At 41.5% G+C, this 17259-nt stretch overlaps 1 protein-coding gene across 1 annotated transcript in view; it reads right to left on the bottom strand.

Annotated features, from left to right (window-relative positions):
• Positions 1-17259, bottom strand: part of MAPK1 (mitogen-activated protein kinase 1) — a 113068-nt gene that overhangs the window by 24657 nt on the left and 71152 nt on the right. Inside the window, exons 4-6 of the mRNA XM_058281750.1 lie at positions 13327-13443; positions 2835-2949; positions 1968-2099 (exon numbers count right to left, since the gene is read on the bottom strand). Coding sequence (XP_058137733.1) covers positions 1968-2099; positions 2835-2949; positions 13327-13443 — 364 coding nt within the window. The remainder of the gene's footprint in view (positions 1-1967; positions 2100-2834; positions 2950-13326; positions 13444-17259) is intronic.

Here is a 17259-nt window from a genome sequence, read left to right as displayed (position 1 = left end):
TCTGAATGAAACATCCTCAAAGTTCACGTCCTTAATTAACATAAGGAAAATAAACTACAAAAGACTCAGAAGTAATTTGATAAAATGACTGACTACAGAAAAGTGGGGAAACAGAGGACGGAAGCCTGGGGGGTAGAACTATTTACCAGCAAATCATAAAGGCACAGTTTCATTATGTACATACCTCTTTTAAAAGGCAACTCAGGAAATACAACTTAAGTAACATGCTTAGGATGAGAGTATACAAGCCAATATAATCAGTAACATAGGCCGAGCATGTGAAATTCGATGGAAAAAATTCTGCAACTAGAATACATTATATAACAACCAAGTACACAAAAGCAGTGCAAGCTTTTGGTATTATGGTAATTAAGACTATTTTTTTTTCTTTTACCTATTTCTTCTTATACTTAAAACTATCTACAATGATAATAATACACTATCTTGGTAGAAATTTTAAAAGAGTAAAAATATTAAAAAAAAAAAACAAAGCTAAGCCAGACCTATGTACACAGAAAGATGTTCAGGACATAATGTTATTAACAGTGATGTTTAGGGGAAAGTGTAAAAGAATGTCACCATCTCAGTTAAATATGCCTATGATTTTTGGATTTTTACCAAAAAAAAAAAAAGGTAACTTTTATAATTGTTCTGAAAAATTAATTTTTTGGGGGTAAAAGAATGCATATGTGTGCAGGCATGCATACAGAAAGATAAGAGAAGGAAAACACTAAGGTGCTGGCAAGTTGCCATCTCTCTGGTTCCCTCTTTTGATGCCCACTTCTTTTAAGGACCCCTGTGACTGCACTAGGCCCACTGAGATAATCCAGGATGATCTCCCTATTTCAATAAAAGGTCTGCTGAATCCATTTGAAACCTTAATTCTTCTTTCATGTAACCTCAGACAGCCACAGCTTCCAGGAATGACATGGCCCTCTCAGGGGTATGAAGGCATTATTCTGCCTATGAGTTTTATAACGATATGCCTAGTTAAGTGAGCAGAAAAGTTGAAACAAGTATTAAACAAAGTTAACTAAAAAAAAAAAAAAAAATCAAAAAATAAATTCATCTTATCAGCTTTTTCTTTTATGGATTGTGCTTTTGGTGCTGTAGTAAGAAATCTTCTCCTAACCTAAGGCTATGAAGATTCCATCCTCTGTTTTCTCCTCAAAGTTTAATTATTTTAAGCTTTCTATTTCAGTCTATGTTCCATTTTGAGTTAATTTTTGTATAAGGTGTAAGATATGGGTCAAGTTTACTGTTTTGAATATGGTTGGCCAACTGTTACAGCACCATTTGTTGAAGAGATTGATACACACAGCAATATGGATGAATTGCAAATGCATTATGCTAAACAAAAGAATCCAGACAAAAAAAGACCATATACTGCATGATTCTATTTATATGACATTCTGGAAAAGGCAAAACTATAGAGATAGAAATCAGATGGGTGACTGCCAAGGGATGGGGGAAAAACTGACTACTAAGGGGCACAAAGGAACATTTTATGATGATGGAAATATTCCATATATTGATCGTGGTGGTTATATAACTGTATATGTTTGTCAAAACTCAGATCTGCATACCTAAAAAAGGAGAATTTTAATGTCTGTAAATCCTTCCTTTTAAAAAAGAAAACTCAAATGATGATGAAGAACAAAAAGGCGTAACATTTATTTCGTAGGCTATCCTCGATTTTCAGAACCCTAAAAATGTGAATTTAATCCAGGTTAAAAAGCAGCAAAGAAAACAAAAGGTAGAAAACTACCCAGTCATCTGCGACATCTCCCTTACCCTATTGCCACTCCTCTCAAAGAAAATGGGAAGAGAATCAATCAAGAGAGAGCACTACATCAGGCCAGATAGTTAAGGAAACAGCTCTAGGCTAACTTTAAAGGCTAGTGACCAGACAATTTAACAAATAAAAAAGCTAAGCCTAAGAAGAATAATCAATAAAATAAATTTACCTTTGGAATCAGCATTTGGGAAGAGCCTGTTCCATGGCACCTTATTTTTGTGTGGAAGAGAAAGCAAATAGTTTCTAGCTTTTAAGTTTATAATACAATTCAGGTCTTCCTGTGATGGGGATCCAAGAATACCTACAGATAAAATAATTAACTGTTAAGTATCAAAGGACCAAGATAAATGTACTACACACCATCAGCTGTGGACAGAGAGAACCCTGGTAATTAATGTCTTTTTACCACCTCCCAAGGTTTACCTTAACAAGCTTTTTTTTAAAAAAAGATTTATTCCCCCCCCTTCCCCGCCCCCCCCCCCCCCCCCCCCCCCCCGCAGTTGTCTGCTCTCTGTGTCCATTCGCTGAGTGTTCTTCTGTGGCATTTCTATCCTTATCAGCAGCACCGGGAATCTGTGTTTCTTTTTGTTTCATCATCTTGTGTCAGTTCTCCGGGTGTGCGGCACCATTCTTGGGCAGGCTGCACTTTCTTTCGCGTTGGGCGGCTCTCCTTACGGGGTGCACTCCTTGCGTGTGGGGCTCCCTTACACGGGGGACACCCCTGCGTGGCAGGGCACTCCTTGCATGCATCAGCACTGCGCATGGGCCAGCTCCACACGGGTCAAGGAGGCCCAGGGTTTGAACCGTGGACCTCCCATGTGGTAGATGGACGCCCTAGCCATTGGACCAAGTCTGCTTCCCTTAACAAGCTTCTTAAAAAAGAGTCTGCAACATTTTGAATCAGAGAAGGTTAAAATTCATGTATATGGTAAGTTTAGTTATCAGAACTAGTCTCAATTTAATGAAGCCACTCTGATCTGAACTGTGGGCAGGTGAACTGAATAAAGCTAGCTCCAGATATGTTTGGGAACCTTACCCAGAATGTGGTTCAGCTGGTCAAGGTAATGTTTTCCTGGAAAGATGGGCCTGTTGGAAAGCATCTCTGCCAGAATACAGCCTACCGACCAAATGTCAATGGACTTGGTATACCCCTGCAGTGGAAAAGGAGAGAAGGCCAAGAATATTTGGGGTTACCTGAAACACTGAGATGATCCTACATGACTGGCACATGGTTGAGTTCTGGATTTACCTTTGGTTTTATAATTCAGAAAAAAGCCAAATCATGAAGAATAATTTGGCTTATTTATAAGATGTTGAAAAACAAAGATTATTTGATTTTATTTCCTCCTTCAAAGTTGATTATTTTATTATTAAATTAGAATTTCTAAAGTATACTTCCTTTTTCACACGGTTTGAGAGAAGGAACGAGAATCTGTATAAATTGAAGCTGGAAGAAGGAAAAACAGTGGTACTCATTGCTGTGGCCTATTTACTCATTTTGAAAACCTGAGAAGGGACACTGTTAAGGGGAAAAAAGAAAGAAAAAAAAAGGCATTACTACTCTATTTATAAAATATTTTCAAAAGAATCAGGTTAAAAAACTGGTATAATAAAAACTGCTGGCTTCATTATATTTTGCTAATCCCTATTTCAAAATTCTCACCTTTTTCGATTGCTTTTTCAGATATAATTTTTCTTTTAAAGAAATTCTGCAAAAAGGCATGGAAAAATTATCTAAGACACATAAACATGTGAAAAAAGATGTGCAGTGTAAAAAATGTTTCTCTAAGGAATGTAAGTTAAATATTATGGAAATACTAGGTGTAATGGTAAATAGAAGAAGAAATGTGGAGAACAGATAAGGAAAACAATTCAAACCATTAGGGTAGTAAAGTTTAGGGACACTTTGTGAAACCTTTTTGGAAAATGAAACAAGCTAAGAATCAATTATTAGATTACAGCTATGGTAAAATGCGGTTGAATTTTTAAATAATTCCTTCCCAAATTTTTGTAATCCAGAATAACATTTGCTTTAGGCCAAAGCTATTAAATAAGGGAGAAAATTTCCAACACATAAAAAATAACTCAAAGGAACAAGGGCTCCTGCAGGTGTGGGGCAGAGAAAGTAAAGGTGAGCCTGGAGCAGCTACAGTCAGAAAGCAAGGAAGTGTCCAAAATTAAGGGGGACATGAACAAAGCGGTTCCCACTAGCTGTATCCTGGACAATTTCAGCACTAAAATACATATGGTAAGAAAGGATTACAATCCACTGAATAAAATAACCAAGAATAAAGACATGGAGTAACTAAAACACAGAAAGAAAAGATAGAGTTATAAAACTATCAATGGATGGTAAACCTAATGGGTGAAAGTTTGATGAAGAGAATACTCTCCGAGTCTCGAAGTACTTCCCCACAAAGTATTATTAATTACAAGGAGGAGAAGAGGTAACTTACAGCAGTGACCTGAAGGACACTGCCTTCACCAAAAGACCAACATAGAAACCACACCAATGTGTGCACAAATCAGATGTGTCTCCTGATACAATGCACTGAGAAGAGCAAATCATTTTTTTCTGGTATTTGTACCAAAAATGCATGACAAAACTGAGGGGCATGCTACAAAGTAGCTGATCTGCATTTATCAGAACTTCATCAAAAACATCAAGGTCAAGGAGAAACGGTTTCAGGTTAAAGAAGACTAAAGAAACATGACAATTTAATGTGTGATCCTGGACCAAGAAGGAGAAAAGCTATAAGTTTATTATTGGGACAATATCCAAAATTTGAATATGAACTGTGCATTAGATATTGAATCAAGGTTAAATTTCCTACTTTTGATAACTATACTGTAGTCCTGTTAGAGAATGTCCTCGTTCTAAGGCAGGGTTTTTTGGGTTTGTTTTGTTTTGCAAGGGAGCAAAGAGTTTATTAAGAAACAAGAAAAGAAAAACAGTACACAACTCTACACATGGTTGCAGGTGTGCCACAGGGTGAGATGCACATGTGGGGCTCCAGGTTAGTCCTTTTCAAAGCCTTGATCCTCCTCCCCTTTCCTAACGTTGCGGATGGGCCCCGGCTGTTTGCTGTTCTGATTGATTGCCACACCTCTTAGCTCTCAGGGGGCCAATGGGGAGGCCTGTTGTTTGGAGGAATCCAGGGCTTCCCCTTGACCCCAGGAAGAGTTCCAAGGGGATCTTGTCCAGGGTGGGGTCTTTCCAGCTCTGTTCTTCAGCAGCTTTCCACTAGGGGTTTCTGGGAGGACTCTTTGCAGCCACGTTCTCTGCTGGGTACCAGCTGCCTTCCTTCTTTCCCTATACTAACTTGCCTCAACAGCCCCCTCAGAGAGTTTGCACCCTTATTCTTATGGGGGAGGTGAAGGGCAATGATCATTCTTCTGTAGTTGCTTCCAGCTGGTTAGTGGCAGTAGTCCCTAAGGCAGGGATTTTTTTTAAACCTTGGCACTGCTGACATTTGGGGCCAGATACTTCTTTGTTGTGGGGACTCTCCTGTGCATCTACTCACAAGATGCCAGTAGTGCCCCTGACACCCTGCCCCCTCCAACCACATTGTGACAACCAAGAATGTCTCCAATCAGCTCCCGTCTACCATATGGGAGGCCCTGGGGTCACGTCCCAGGGTCTCCTTGTGAAGGCAAGCTGGCCCGCACCCGCGGAGAGCTGACAGCCCACACCTGCAGAGAGCTGGTGCAGCAAGATGACGTAACAAAGGGAGATAAGCAGACACAGCAGCATGAGCAGCGAATGGACAGAGAGAGCAGAGAGCAAGCAAGCTACAAGGGAGGGATAAAAAAAAAAAAGTCTCCAATCATGCCAAATTCTCAAATGAGAGCCTATATACACACGCATAAAGAGAGAATGATAAAGCAAATGGGCCAAAGGAGAAAAAACTGGTGGATCTGAGATAAAGAATATACAGGTGTTCTATCCAGCAGAAGAACTACTTCCATAATACTGCTACAGAACTTTTTTTTTTTTTTGCCTTTTTCATTCATTCTCTCACGAATGTATAGGGTCTCTTCCAGAGGCTATATGAAATGTGATGCTCTTGGACAAGAAATGTGATATTTGGAACATCTGCATAACTCTGGAAACTAATTATTTAAATAGTGCTAGATGTTAGAAAATCATGCAGTCATGAATGCAAGGTATACCAATGGATTTTTAAAAAAGAAGATTTCGAAAAGCTCATTGACAAAATTTCAGATTCCACACAACAAACTCTTAAATAACTACCACTTGTTAAGTTCTAGTACAGAAAATCAAATCACCTCAAGGAGCTGAAAAGACTACTAAAATAGTCCTCCCTTTTCCATTTACATACTGGTAAGAGAATGGATTTTCTTTAGTAACTTCAATTAAAACTACGTATTCAATGGACTGAATAAAGAACCACATGAGAATCTTTTTTCAAGCCAAAAATGAAAGAAATTTGCAAAATTGTAAAACAATGCCACTTTTCTCACTAATTTTTTTTGTGGTGGAAAATATTTTAACATGAATGGGTTTAGTATTGTTATTCCTAATTGAATTAACATATTTTTCAAGTTTTAGTTTTAATTTCTATATGGCATATATCAAAAGGTATAAAAGATTAAAGGGATTTTGAGGCCAGGTCTGAGGAGTGCTGCTTACACTCTTCTACAAGTTGAAGTCTATCAAAATAAAATGTTATATATTATTATTATTGGAATAATGAAAATGCTCTAATAATGATTGAAGTGATGAATGCACAACTATGTGAGTATACCAAATACCACTAACTGTATACTTTGGATGAATTTATGCTTTATTAATATATCCATGAATTGATTTGTTTAAAAAAATGTTATAAACACATACACACACAGCAAAGCCAGCATGCCAAAAGTGAGATGAGTATTAAAAAAAATGATGACGATCATAGACACACACTGAAAAAACAAACAGGTATATGAGTCCATAATAGCATTTTAAAAACAAAGGTGAGAGGGAAACAGATATGGTTCAAGCGATTCCCAGTGCCTCCTAAAGATGACAGTGACCTGGCACGAAGGGCAGGTGCAGCAAGCCAACCCAACATGATGACAGAACAAGAGACCTAAGGAAAAAAATACAACGAAAGACACGGAGAAAGCAGGGAGCAGAGGTTCCCGGTGCCTTCTAAAGAAAGATGAGCAAAGAGAGTGAGCTGATGCAACAAGAGACACAAGAAGAAAAAGTAATGAAAGACACAACAAAAGTAGGGAACAGAGTTGGCTCAAGCGATTAGATGCCTCCCTCCCACATTGCAGGTCCTGGGTTCAGTTCCCAGTGCCTCCTGAAGAAATACGGAAGACGAAAGGACACAGCAAGTACACACAATGAGTCGGGAGAAATAAATCTTAAAAAACAAAAAACAAAGGTGAGAGAGCATGGAAGAGAAAGAGGAAAAGAGAAGCTCTTCCTTATAGAAGAAGGGCCAACAATATTTACTACAGGGTGAGAAGTGCAGGAAAACAGGGTGTTCATACATGGTCTCTGAGAATTTGGGGCGTTTTTGTTGGAAATGTGTTTTGACTAAACCTAACTGTGAGAAAACAGTCCAAAGAATCCAGAACTTGAGCCATTTCAGCAAAACAAATGATCTGCAGTCTGCAGAGTATTCAATGTCATGAAGAAAAAAGGAAGGTCGAGAGGAGTGTTCTAGACTAGAAGATACTAACAGGCTCTAACAAGCAAGTACAATGCAGGAAACTTGATTAGATCATGGATTAAAATAACCAAGAAATAGCTATAAAAAACTTTTTTGGGGGCAGGGGGACACAACTGAGGAAACTTGGGAATGAACTAATGTGCTGGATTGTCTCAGATATGCTAAGGGTGTTGGTGGCAATAAAGTGCAAAACATCCCATTTTATTAGAGGTATGCCTAAAGAGCCTAAGGATAACATTTTGGTTTGCTGAAGTATCAGAAGTTTTGACAGGAGGGAAGAGATGGGAGAAGAAAGAGAGAAGGGAGAGGGAGGGAGGGAGAAGGAAAGGGAGGGAAGGGGAGAGAGGAAGAGGGGCAGGGACGGACAGACATGGAGGGATATGGCAAGATGCTAACAGCTGGTGATTCCAGGTAGGGGAATGGCATCCACTGGGCTCACACATGAGTTTGAAAATTTTCGAAATAAATAAAAAGAAAAAATGGAATACTCTGCTAGAAATAACATTCCAAGTGAGAAGTATAGCAAATAAAAAAGAATTAGGGGGAAGCGGAATTGGCTCAACTGACAGAGCGTCCGCCTACCACATGGGAGGTCCAGAGTTCAAATCCCGGGCCTCCTGACCCATGTGAAGCGTGCAAGGAATGCCATGCCATGCAGGGGTGTCCCCTGCATAGGGGAGCCCCGTGCACAAGGAGTACACCCCTCAAGAAGAGCCACCCCATGCAAAAAAAGTGCAGCTTGCCCAGGAGTGGCACCGCACACACGGAGAGCTGATACAGTAAGATGACGCAACAAAAAAGAGAGATTCCCGGTGCTGCCCACAAGAATCCAAGTGGACACAGAAGAACACACAGTAAATGGACACAGACAGCAGACAATGGGGGTGGGGGAGAAGGAGAGAGAAAATAAGAAAGGAAAGGAAGGGAAGGAAGGAAGGGAAGGAAGGGAAGAACTGGGGGAAGTGGATTTGGCCCAACAGATAGGGCATCCACTTACCCCTTGGGAGGTCCTAGGTTCAAACCCAGGACCTCCTGACCTGTGTGATGAGCTGGCCCACACGCAGTGCTGATGTGTGCAGGGAGTGCTGGGCCACGCACAGGTGTCCCCCGCGTACAGGAGCCCCATGCGCAAGGAGTGCGCCCCATAAGGAGAGCTACCCCATAAGGAGAGCCACCCAGGGCAAAAAAAGTGCAGCCTGCCCAGGAATAGTGCCGCACACACGGAGCGCTGAAGCAAGATGACGCGACAAAACGAGACACAGATTCCGCTGACACAAGTGGACACAGGACACAGAAGAACACACAGCAAATAGACACAGAGAGCAGACAACTGAGGGGAGGGGGATGGGGAAGGGGAGAGAAATAAATGAAAAATAAATCTTAAAAAGAAAAAAAAAAGAACTGGGGGAAGCGGATGTGGCTCAAGCAATTGGGCACCTGTCTACCATATGGGAGGTCCAGAATTTGATTCCCAGGACCTCCTGGTGAAGACAAGCTGGACCATGTGGTGAGCTAGCCCATGCAGGAGTGCTGGGCAACACGGCGAGCTGATGCAAGATGATGCAACAAAAAGAGACAGAGGACAGACAATAAGAGATACAGCAGACCAGGAAGTTGAGGTGGTGCAAGAGAAGGAGTGCCTCTCTCCCACTCTGGAAGGTCGCAGGATCGGTTCCCGGTGCTGCTTAGAGAGAAGACAAGCAGACAGAGAACATACAGCGAATGGACACAGAGAGCAGACAGCAAGCGCAAAACAATAAGGGAAGGAGGAGAGAAATAAATAAATCAATTAAAAAAGAAAAAAAGAATTAGGAAAACAGATTAGTAGTTCCTCAAAAAGTTAAATATAGAACTATCATGAGGGAAGTGGACTTGGCCCAATGGATAGGGTGTCCGCCTACCACATGGGAGGTCAGCGGTTCAAACCCCAGGCCTCCTTGACCCGTGTGGAGCTGGCCCATGCACAGTGCTGATGCGCACAAGGAGTGCCGTGCCATGCAGGGGTGTCCCCCGCATACAGGAGCCCCATGTGCAAGAAGTGCGCCCCATAAGGAGAGCCGCTCAGTGCAAAAGAAACTGCAGCCTGTCCAAGAATGGCGCTGCACACACAGAGAGCTGACACAACAAGATGACACAACAAAAAGAAACACAGATTCCTGGTGCCGCTGTTAAGGATAGAAGCAATCACAGAAGAACACACAGTGAATGGGTACCAAGAGCAGACAATGGGGCAGGGGTGAAGGGGAGAGAAATAAATAAAAAATAAATCTTAAAAAAAAAAAAAAGAACTATTATGAGACCCAGTAATCCCACTTCTGGGACTTGAACAGGTATTTGCACACCAATCTTCATAGCAGCATTATCACAATAGCCAGAAGGTAAGAAACCACTCAATTGTTCAAATGTCCATAAAATGTGTTCTATCTGTACAATGGAATATTAATGAGCCATAAAAAGGAATGGAGTTCTAATACATGCGACAACATGGATAAACTGTGAAAACATTGTGTTAAATGAAATAAGCCAAACACAAAACGACAGATACTATATGATTTCACTCATATGAAATAACTAGGATATGCAAATTAAGAGACAGAAAGTAGATTACAGGTTACCAGGGGTAGGGCTGAGATGGGAGTGGAGAATAGAAGTTAATGCATAATGCTGATGGAAAACTACCCATTATAGGTTTCTGTTTGAGGTGATGGAAAAGTTTTGGTAATGGATGGTGTGATGGCAGCACAATGTAGTGCAGGTGATTAATGTCTCTCAATTACATGCTTGAGGGTGGTTGACATGGAAAATTTTAGGTTGTATATGTAACCACAATTTCAGGTTGCACATGTTACTACCACTAAACAGACAATGACAATTACATGTAATATATGATCCTGCGCTGGATCTAGAAACGGAAAAGAAAAAGTCCACATTATTATGACACTTGAAAAAAACTGGAATATAAACTATAAGCTTTCTATCAATATTAAATTTCTAGAACTCAACTATAGTACTTAATATAGTTACATAAATGAATATCCTTGTTCTTATGAAATTTACATAGTGGTATTAAGTGTCAAAGGCTCTAGAGTGTCTACAACTGGAAGCGGGAGGAGTGCATCCAGTACCCATATGGAATCTAAACCCTCACTTGACATAGATGTGCAATGGACACAACCAATCCAATGTCCACAGAGAAAATGTGGAATGGGTGTGGGAACGGTAGCCATGGTGGCTGCTGGGTGTGGGGAACGGGAGGAAGAGATGAGATGTGGAGGCGTTTTCGGGACGTCGAGTTGTCCTGGATAGTGCTTCACGGACAATTGCGGGACATTATAGATCCCCCCAGGGCCCACTGGATGGAACGTGGGAGAGTCTGGGCTATGATGTGGACCATTGACTATGGGGTGCAGTGATGCTCAGAGATGAACTTACCAGGTGCAATGGATGTGTCGTGATGATGGGAGGGAGTGTTGCTGTGGGGGGAGTGGGGGGCGGGGGCGGTGGGGTTGAATGGGACCTCATATTTTTCATAATGTAATTTTTAAAAATAAATAAATAATTAAAAATAAATAAATAAATAAAAAGGGGGGGAAAAAGTGTCAAAGGCTCATGATATAGGGAAGTGGACGTGGCTCAAGTGATAAGGCCTCTGCCTATCATATGGGAGGACCCAGGTTCGATCCCTGGGGCCTCCTGGTGAAAAAGAAGAGAAAGCATGCCTGCGTCGTAAGCCAGTGCCTGTGTGGTGAGCCGAGTGCCCATGTGGTAAGCCAGGACCCACAAGGTGAGCCAAGTGCCCGTGCAAGTGCCTACACAGTGAGCCAGTGCCTGCGTGGCAAGCCAGTGCCCGCGCAAGTGAGTCATGCTGCAAGATGACGACTCAACAAAAAAGAGATGAAGGGGAGAGTCAGGGTGAAGCACAGCAAAGACCAGGAACTAAGGTGGCACAACTGACAGGGAACCTCTCTCCACATTAGAGGTCCCCAGGATTGAATCCCGGTGAATCCTAGAGGAGAAAGACAAGGAGAAGACAAAAAGAGAAACAGATACAGAAGATTACAAAGTGAATGGACACAGATATCAAGAAGAGCAGGGTGGGGGAGGGGAAGGAAAAGAAAGGCTCATGATGTATGTATTCTACTCTCAAATGTCTAGAGAACGATGATATAGCAAAGCCATCAAAATACTAAGAATTGGTAAATCTAGACATCTAGGTAGAGGGCTGTTTTTGTATTATTTTTGTAAATTTCCTGTAAGCTTGAAAATATTGCAAAAAAGGAGGGAGGAAGAGAGGGAGGAAGAAGAAAGGAAGGTTTCCTCTACAGTGAATCTGAGAGCGAATGGTAAGTTGAAATCCCAGTAGGACACAGAGCTCCCTTTCCCTGGCTACCTCCACCTGGATGGTGGCTGAGAGAAGACAGTGGGGCCATCTCAAGTACAAATGGAGACTGCAAGATCACGAAGGACCAGGAAAAAAGGCAGATGGAAAGCTCTCTTCTACAAGGAGCACCACCCGCTGACTCCCTCCTTGCGTGGAATGGCTGTCATGGGGACTGTGCAGAGAAAGAGCCTGCTGTGTGGGATTATTTGTAATACAGAAGTAAAAGAGAATCAACAGAGCATTTTCTTCTTGGAAACGGAATTTTACTTTCATAACTAAATTGAAGAAACGTTAAGACATCAAAAACCAAAAATAAAAATAAAACACTGCCTCAAACAAATTCAATTTCCTCACAAAAACAATCTAATAGTTTACCCCAACCCAGTATCCATAAAGTAGGGAGTAAGAGAACAAGGCCTATTACTAATGAGACCTATTCCTTTCATTCCCAATAAATCTCTCAGGACTGTTTCCAGTCCCTGCACCCTAGGCACGAGGGCCAAAGTCTGTATTTCATGCTTTTTTGTATGTATCTTAATGTTGCATTATGGTAGAAGAAACTGAGTTCAAGAATCTTAAGTTCTTGAGATATTAGATATAGGAAGTAAGCAGGCCCACGTAATTCCTTAATTTTGACATGTTATTCATATACCATTTGCCAAAGCAAATGATATATTAAAGAGAATGTCAATCTCCAGAGTAGATCTCAATTTTTGCCATGTGGCTCACACCTAACAAAGATGTTATATTTCATATTTCATTTAAATATTAAACCTTTATAAAAAGTTATTTGATCATTTCTTATGACCAAGACACTGACCTTGTTAAAACAGTTTGTATTCAATTTGGATGTACTTTTCACAGCCACTTTGAGATGCAGAAGGACACATTTTATTGAAAGCAGGACTACCATAAAATTTTGGAAGACTCTGTATATTAAATTTTAACAGATCCTATTCTTTCCACATCCATATTTTCTTAAAGTACAAGAAATTATACTATGATTTTGCTTGAAGAGACATTCTTCAGTATTAGATAAATCTGATCTTTACAGAACAGATCTGGCCCATGCCCATGGAAGCACACATGGAAAAACCTCTACCATAAACTGAGGCTACACACAGGAGTAGTACTTGTAAAAGCTTCACAGGCAGACCTTCTGGAGAGCTTACCAAGGGGTGGGAAACAGGCCGCTTACCCTAACGATGACTAGAGCCTGCAAAACCTCCCATCCTACAGAGAATATCAGCACTACTCTGGCTGATCAGGGAGGCTGAAACTGGGCCCAAACTTTCAATAACAAATAGGAGCTTTCAGGATGGCACCTTGGCTGTGGCCAGACAGGGTGAGCCTCAACCCAAATGGAAACTGCCTGGAGAGAGAGGCTTAAAGCAATGCATATCTGAAGTTCTTTTGCTTCTTGGTTTTCACTGTATGACACATTTGGTCCTTACCTTGGAATTCAACATGATCTCTGGAGCCCTGTACCAACGTGTGGCTACATACTCTGTCAGGAACCCTGTGTGATCATGGTCCGGGTCTGCCACACGGGCCAAGCCAAAGTCGCAGATCTAAGTGAGGAAAAATGTAACACCCTCTTAGAGAGTCTAATCATTTTGACATCAAAGCATCCCAACAACAAAAGTGAAATATTATAGCAATAATGGCAATAAGTGGTTGCTACCATTACTAAGTGAGGCAGGTGCTTTGCTGGGAACTTGACAAACTCATTCATTTTATTTAATCCTCAGAACAACCTGAAAGGCAGTGATGACAAGCCAAATGTCAGAAACAAGGAAGGCTGCAGTATTTTTAAATAGTACACATTTTAGGGGCATCTCCACCTTTCAGTAGCAGCTTGGGCTTAGGTCCCCTGTCAAAAACATTGTCCTGGGTAGGGTCATCGACCCTCCTGCCAGGGCTCCTGGGACTGTCCTGCTGCAGAGCAGCTCCTCCAATTTTCACTTACCCTCTGGTTCTTAGACTTTATGTCCTGCTCTTCTTCCACATATTCCATGACTGTAGGTATGTCCAAAGATTCTTCCTACTTTACTCCTCCTTACCATGTAGTCAAACCCATTCCCAAAGCTTAAGGAAAAAAAGTTTCATATACTGAAGATGATTCTCCAGCTTCTAATTTTATGATCCACAAAAGTACCTGCTGGCCTTTATCCACCTGGACATCCAATACTATGTTGCTGCAACGTGCTAGGAACCTTGCCAGATGTCAAGGTATATAAATCCTAACTATAATGCATTTAGTCAACACTCCACTACAAGATATTTTCATTCCTTGGCCCCTGAGGAACTAACCCGAGAAAGGCAGAGACAAGTGAACAAAAATAGACCAGAGTACAGTAGAAGATAATAGAAGGCAGCCTGCAAGAAACTAATCTACAGACTTACCCTGAGTTAACCTAGCTAAGGGATGATACGGTCCTGAACTCAGGTCATAAAACCAGGGAAGAGGAGGAAGGGACAAGTCTGAGAGACATTTACAAACTTGGAGTCTAGCAGGGCAGCAATCTCTTAGTTACCCTATCAGCACTCAAGTTCATTCATCCTGAAGGATCCCGTCTACCAGACAAATGTTCTCCTCTAGCCCGACCCATCCTAGACAATGGTATCACCACTGAGCGCCTCTGATACCATAGGCTCCACTTGCTCCAACTGTAGAATTCAAGAAAAGCTGCACACATCTGCATTGTATAATTTCCCTGTCTTCTGACACACAGCCCCTGCATCTTCAAAAGGAGCAGCTACCACATCTGCTTCTCGAGTTACTTTTCCACAGGCCATTTTCCACGTGTCCTCTTATGGCTGAGTGGTGAGGAAGAAGCAACGAACCATTTATTCCTTCTGGGTACATTGGACTATCGCCAACCCACTTCAATTCTATGCGGCTTGCATTTTCCAATATATCTGTGACCCACAGTTTCTCTTTTTGCAGGGCTAATTTGACTTTATCTTCCACTTTAAGTTTAACCATACCTCACAACTTGGTCTGACAACCACAGAGTACATGGACTGCATCACATTTTGAATCATGCAGCCAGAAAAGAAATATTGCACCTAGCCAGCGGAGCAAAACTAGGGCAAGCTCCAGATTGTGACTACAGAGCCTTCACTGCCCTCTGCCCAGTCAGAAACCGGATGGGATCAGACTTGATACAAAGCTTTTCAAGTCCCAGATAAATAAAAAAAACCAACTATGAGAAACCAACAGCTAGACAAGGCCAAGTGTTGAGGCCAATGTCTCATGATTCCTGATTCACAGAATCAGGACAAAGAAAAGGGAACTGTATTTTAGCCAGCTTGATTACTCGATTCTTACAGTGCTATGATTTTTTAAAATACAGTTTTATTGATATATATTCGCATACCATACAATCTAACCAAAAGTAAACAAGAGTTGTGACAGACTGCATTTTCTAAAGAGGACTACAGCAACATAACCCATGCCCCACATAGTTTTCACAAGCTCTATGGCTGAACTGGTATTAAGAGGTGAGCGTATCTTCTCTCCTTCTGAACCTAAGTGGATATTTGAAACTGACTGAATTTACAGAATATAATGGAAGTGATGTTGTAGGATTTCTGAAGTAATCTGAAAATGCAGTATGGTTTCCCCGGGTGTTCTCTCTATTGGGATACTTTGGGGTTGAGAGTAGAAAACATTTTATCAACCAGAAGTTAATGGAAAAAGGAAGAAATGACATAGCTGCTTAAAAATTCAAAAGGAGTTAAATAACAAGAGTTACAAACTTTGCTAGGCCCAGTTGCATCACTGTTACCACAAGATCCTGAGGATGTGGGAGCAGATGTGGCTCAAGCAGTTGGGTACCCACCTCCCACATGGGAGGGTTCGGTTCCCAGTGCCTCCTAAAGAAGACAAACAGATCATAAACAAAAACAATAAGACAAGAAAGAAAAATGAGCAGACAACAAGCAAACAGATGAGGAAGCCATGGTAGGGGTGGGGGCAGGGAGATCCTGAGGATATGATGGGCATACAGTGGTCCCATAGTTCAACAGGAGAAGCTGCTAACCACTGGCGCTCTCTCAACCATCAACTACGCACACTGAACTGTCACTGTACCCTGTCCTGTCTCTTGGACATGCTCACCAAGACCAGTGAGTGACCTCAGTGACATACCCTACTCCTTTTAGCAATGAAATTCTTTCCTGATTGTATAAGGATGTGACGCGGGCCCACCTTGTGCCTACGTTTTAATGTGGGTGTATTGTAGTACACTAAATGTCTAGAATATTCCGCTGTCTTTTTTTCATTGTGTATGTTCATTGGTGTTTTTTTCCATTGGGTTTCAAAAACGATGCCTGGATTATACAGATGGCCAACAAAACATATATATATCAGTGTAGGTGCAAATTTTGTGGGTGTGTAAAATGGTCCTACATAAAGACATTTCTATAAATAGTGAAGATATAATATAGGAAGGAGTCCTCGTTCTGTTTGTTTTATTCTGAAGAATGAACATTTTCAAGCGGAAGAGTCAACTTTTTCCAGAAATATTATGTACTTAAAATATTGACTGAGAACATCTCCTCGAAAATAAATTAAAGCAAGATGTGATAACAGGGCTATGATGATAAGAAAGCAAAAGAGGGAAACAGACTTGGCCCAGTAGTTAGGGCGTCCGTCTACCACGTGGGAGGTCTGCGGTTCAAACCCTGGGCCTCCTTGACCCGTGTGGAGCTGGCCCATGCGCAGTGCTGATGCGCGCAAGGAGTGCTATGCCACGCAGGGGTGTCCCCCGAGTAGGGGAGCCCCACGCACAAGGAGTGCACCTGTAAGGAGAGCCGCCCAGTGCGAAAGAAAGTGCAGCCTGCCCAGGAAATGGTGCCGCCCACAAATCCCTGCTGCTTACGACAAGAGAAGCGGACAAAGAAACAAGACGCAGCAAATAGACACAGAGAACAGACAACTGGGGGGGGGTGTTAAATAAATAAATAAATCTTTTTTTTTTTTAAGTATTTAATCAAGGATATTCTTAAAAAAAAAAAAAAAGAAAGCAAAAGAAAAAAGTACTAGGACACAAAAATATTCACTGTCATTTTTTAAGAAAACCACTAAGAACCAAAGAACCTGCTTCATTCCTTGTGTGTCCACACTGGATTTTAGATGCACAGATCCATGAAAAGGACTGTGCTCTTATTTGATCAGGTTACAACCTATGTGGAAGGTACATGAATCTCAAATGGAAAGATACTAAGAGATGACAGAGTCCAGCCCACCCTTATCCGATGCAGGAAGATATCTTCCCCAACATTTCACAGGATTTAGGTCGCCCTGTTGCAAACATTCAGTGACAGGGAATAAGCTGACCACCTGTAACCCACTGCCTTTTTTAGACAGGTTCAGAAGG

This window comes from Dasypus novemcinctus, chromosome 19 (genome assembly GCF_030445035.2).
Source record: "Dasypus novemcinctus isolate mDasNov1 chromosome 19, mDasNov1.1.hap2, whole genome shotgun sequence".
NCBI classification, from domain to species: Eukaryota; Metazoa; Chordata; class Mammalia; order Cingulata; family Dasypodidae; genus Dasypus; species Dasypus novemcinctus.
This window is presented reverse-complemented; position numbering and strand designations above follow the sequence as displayed.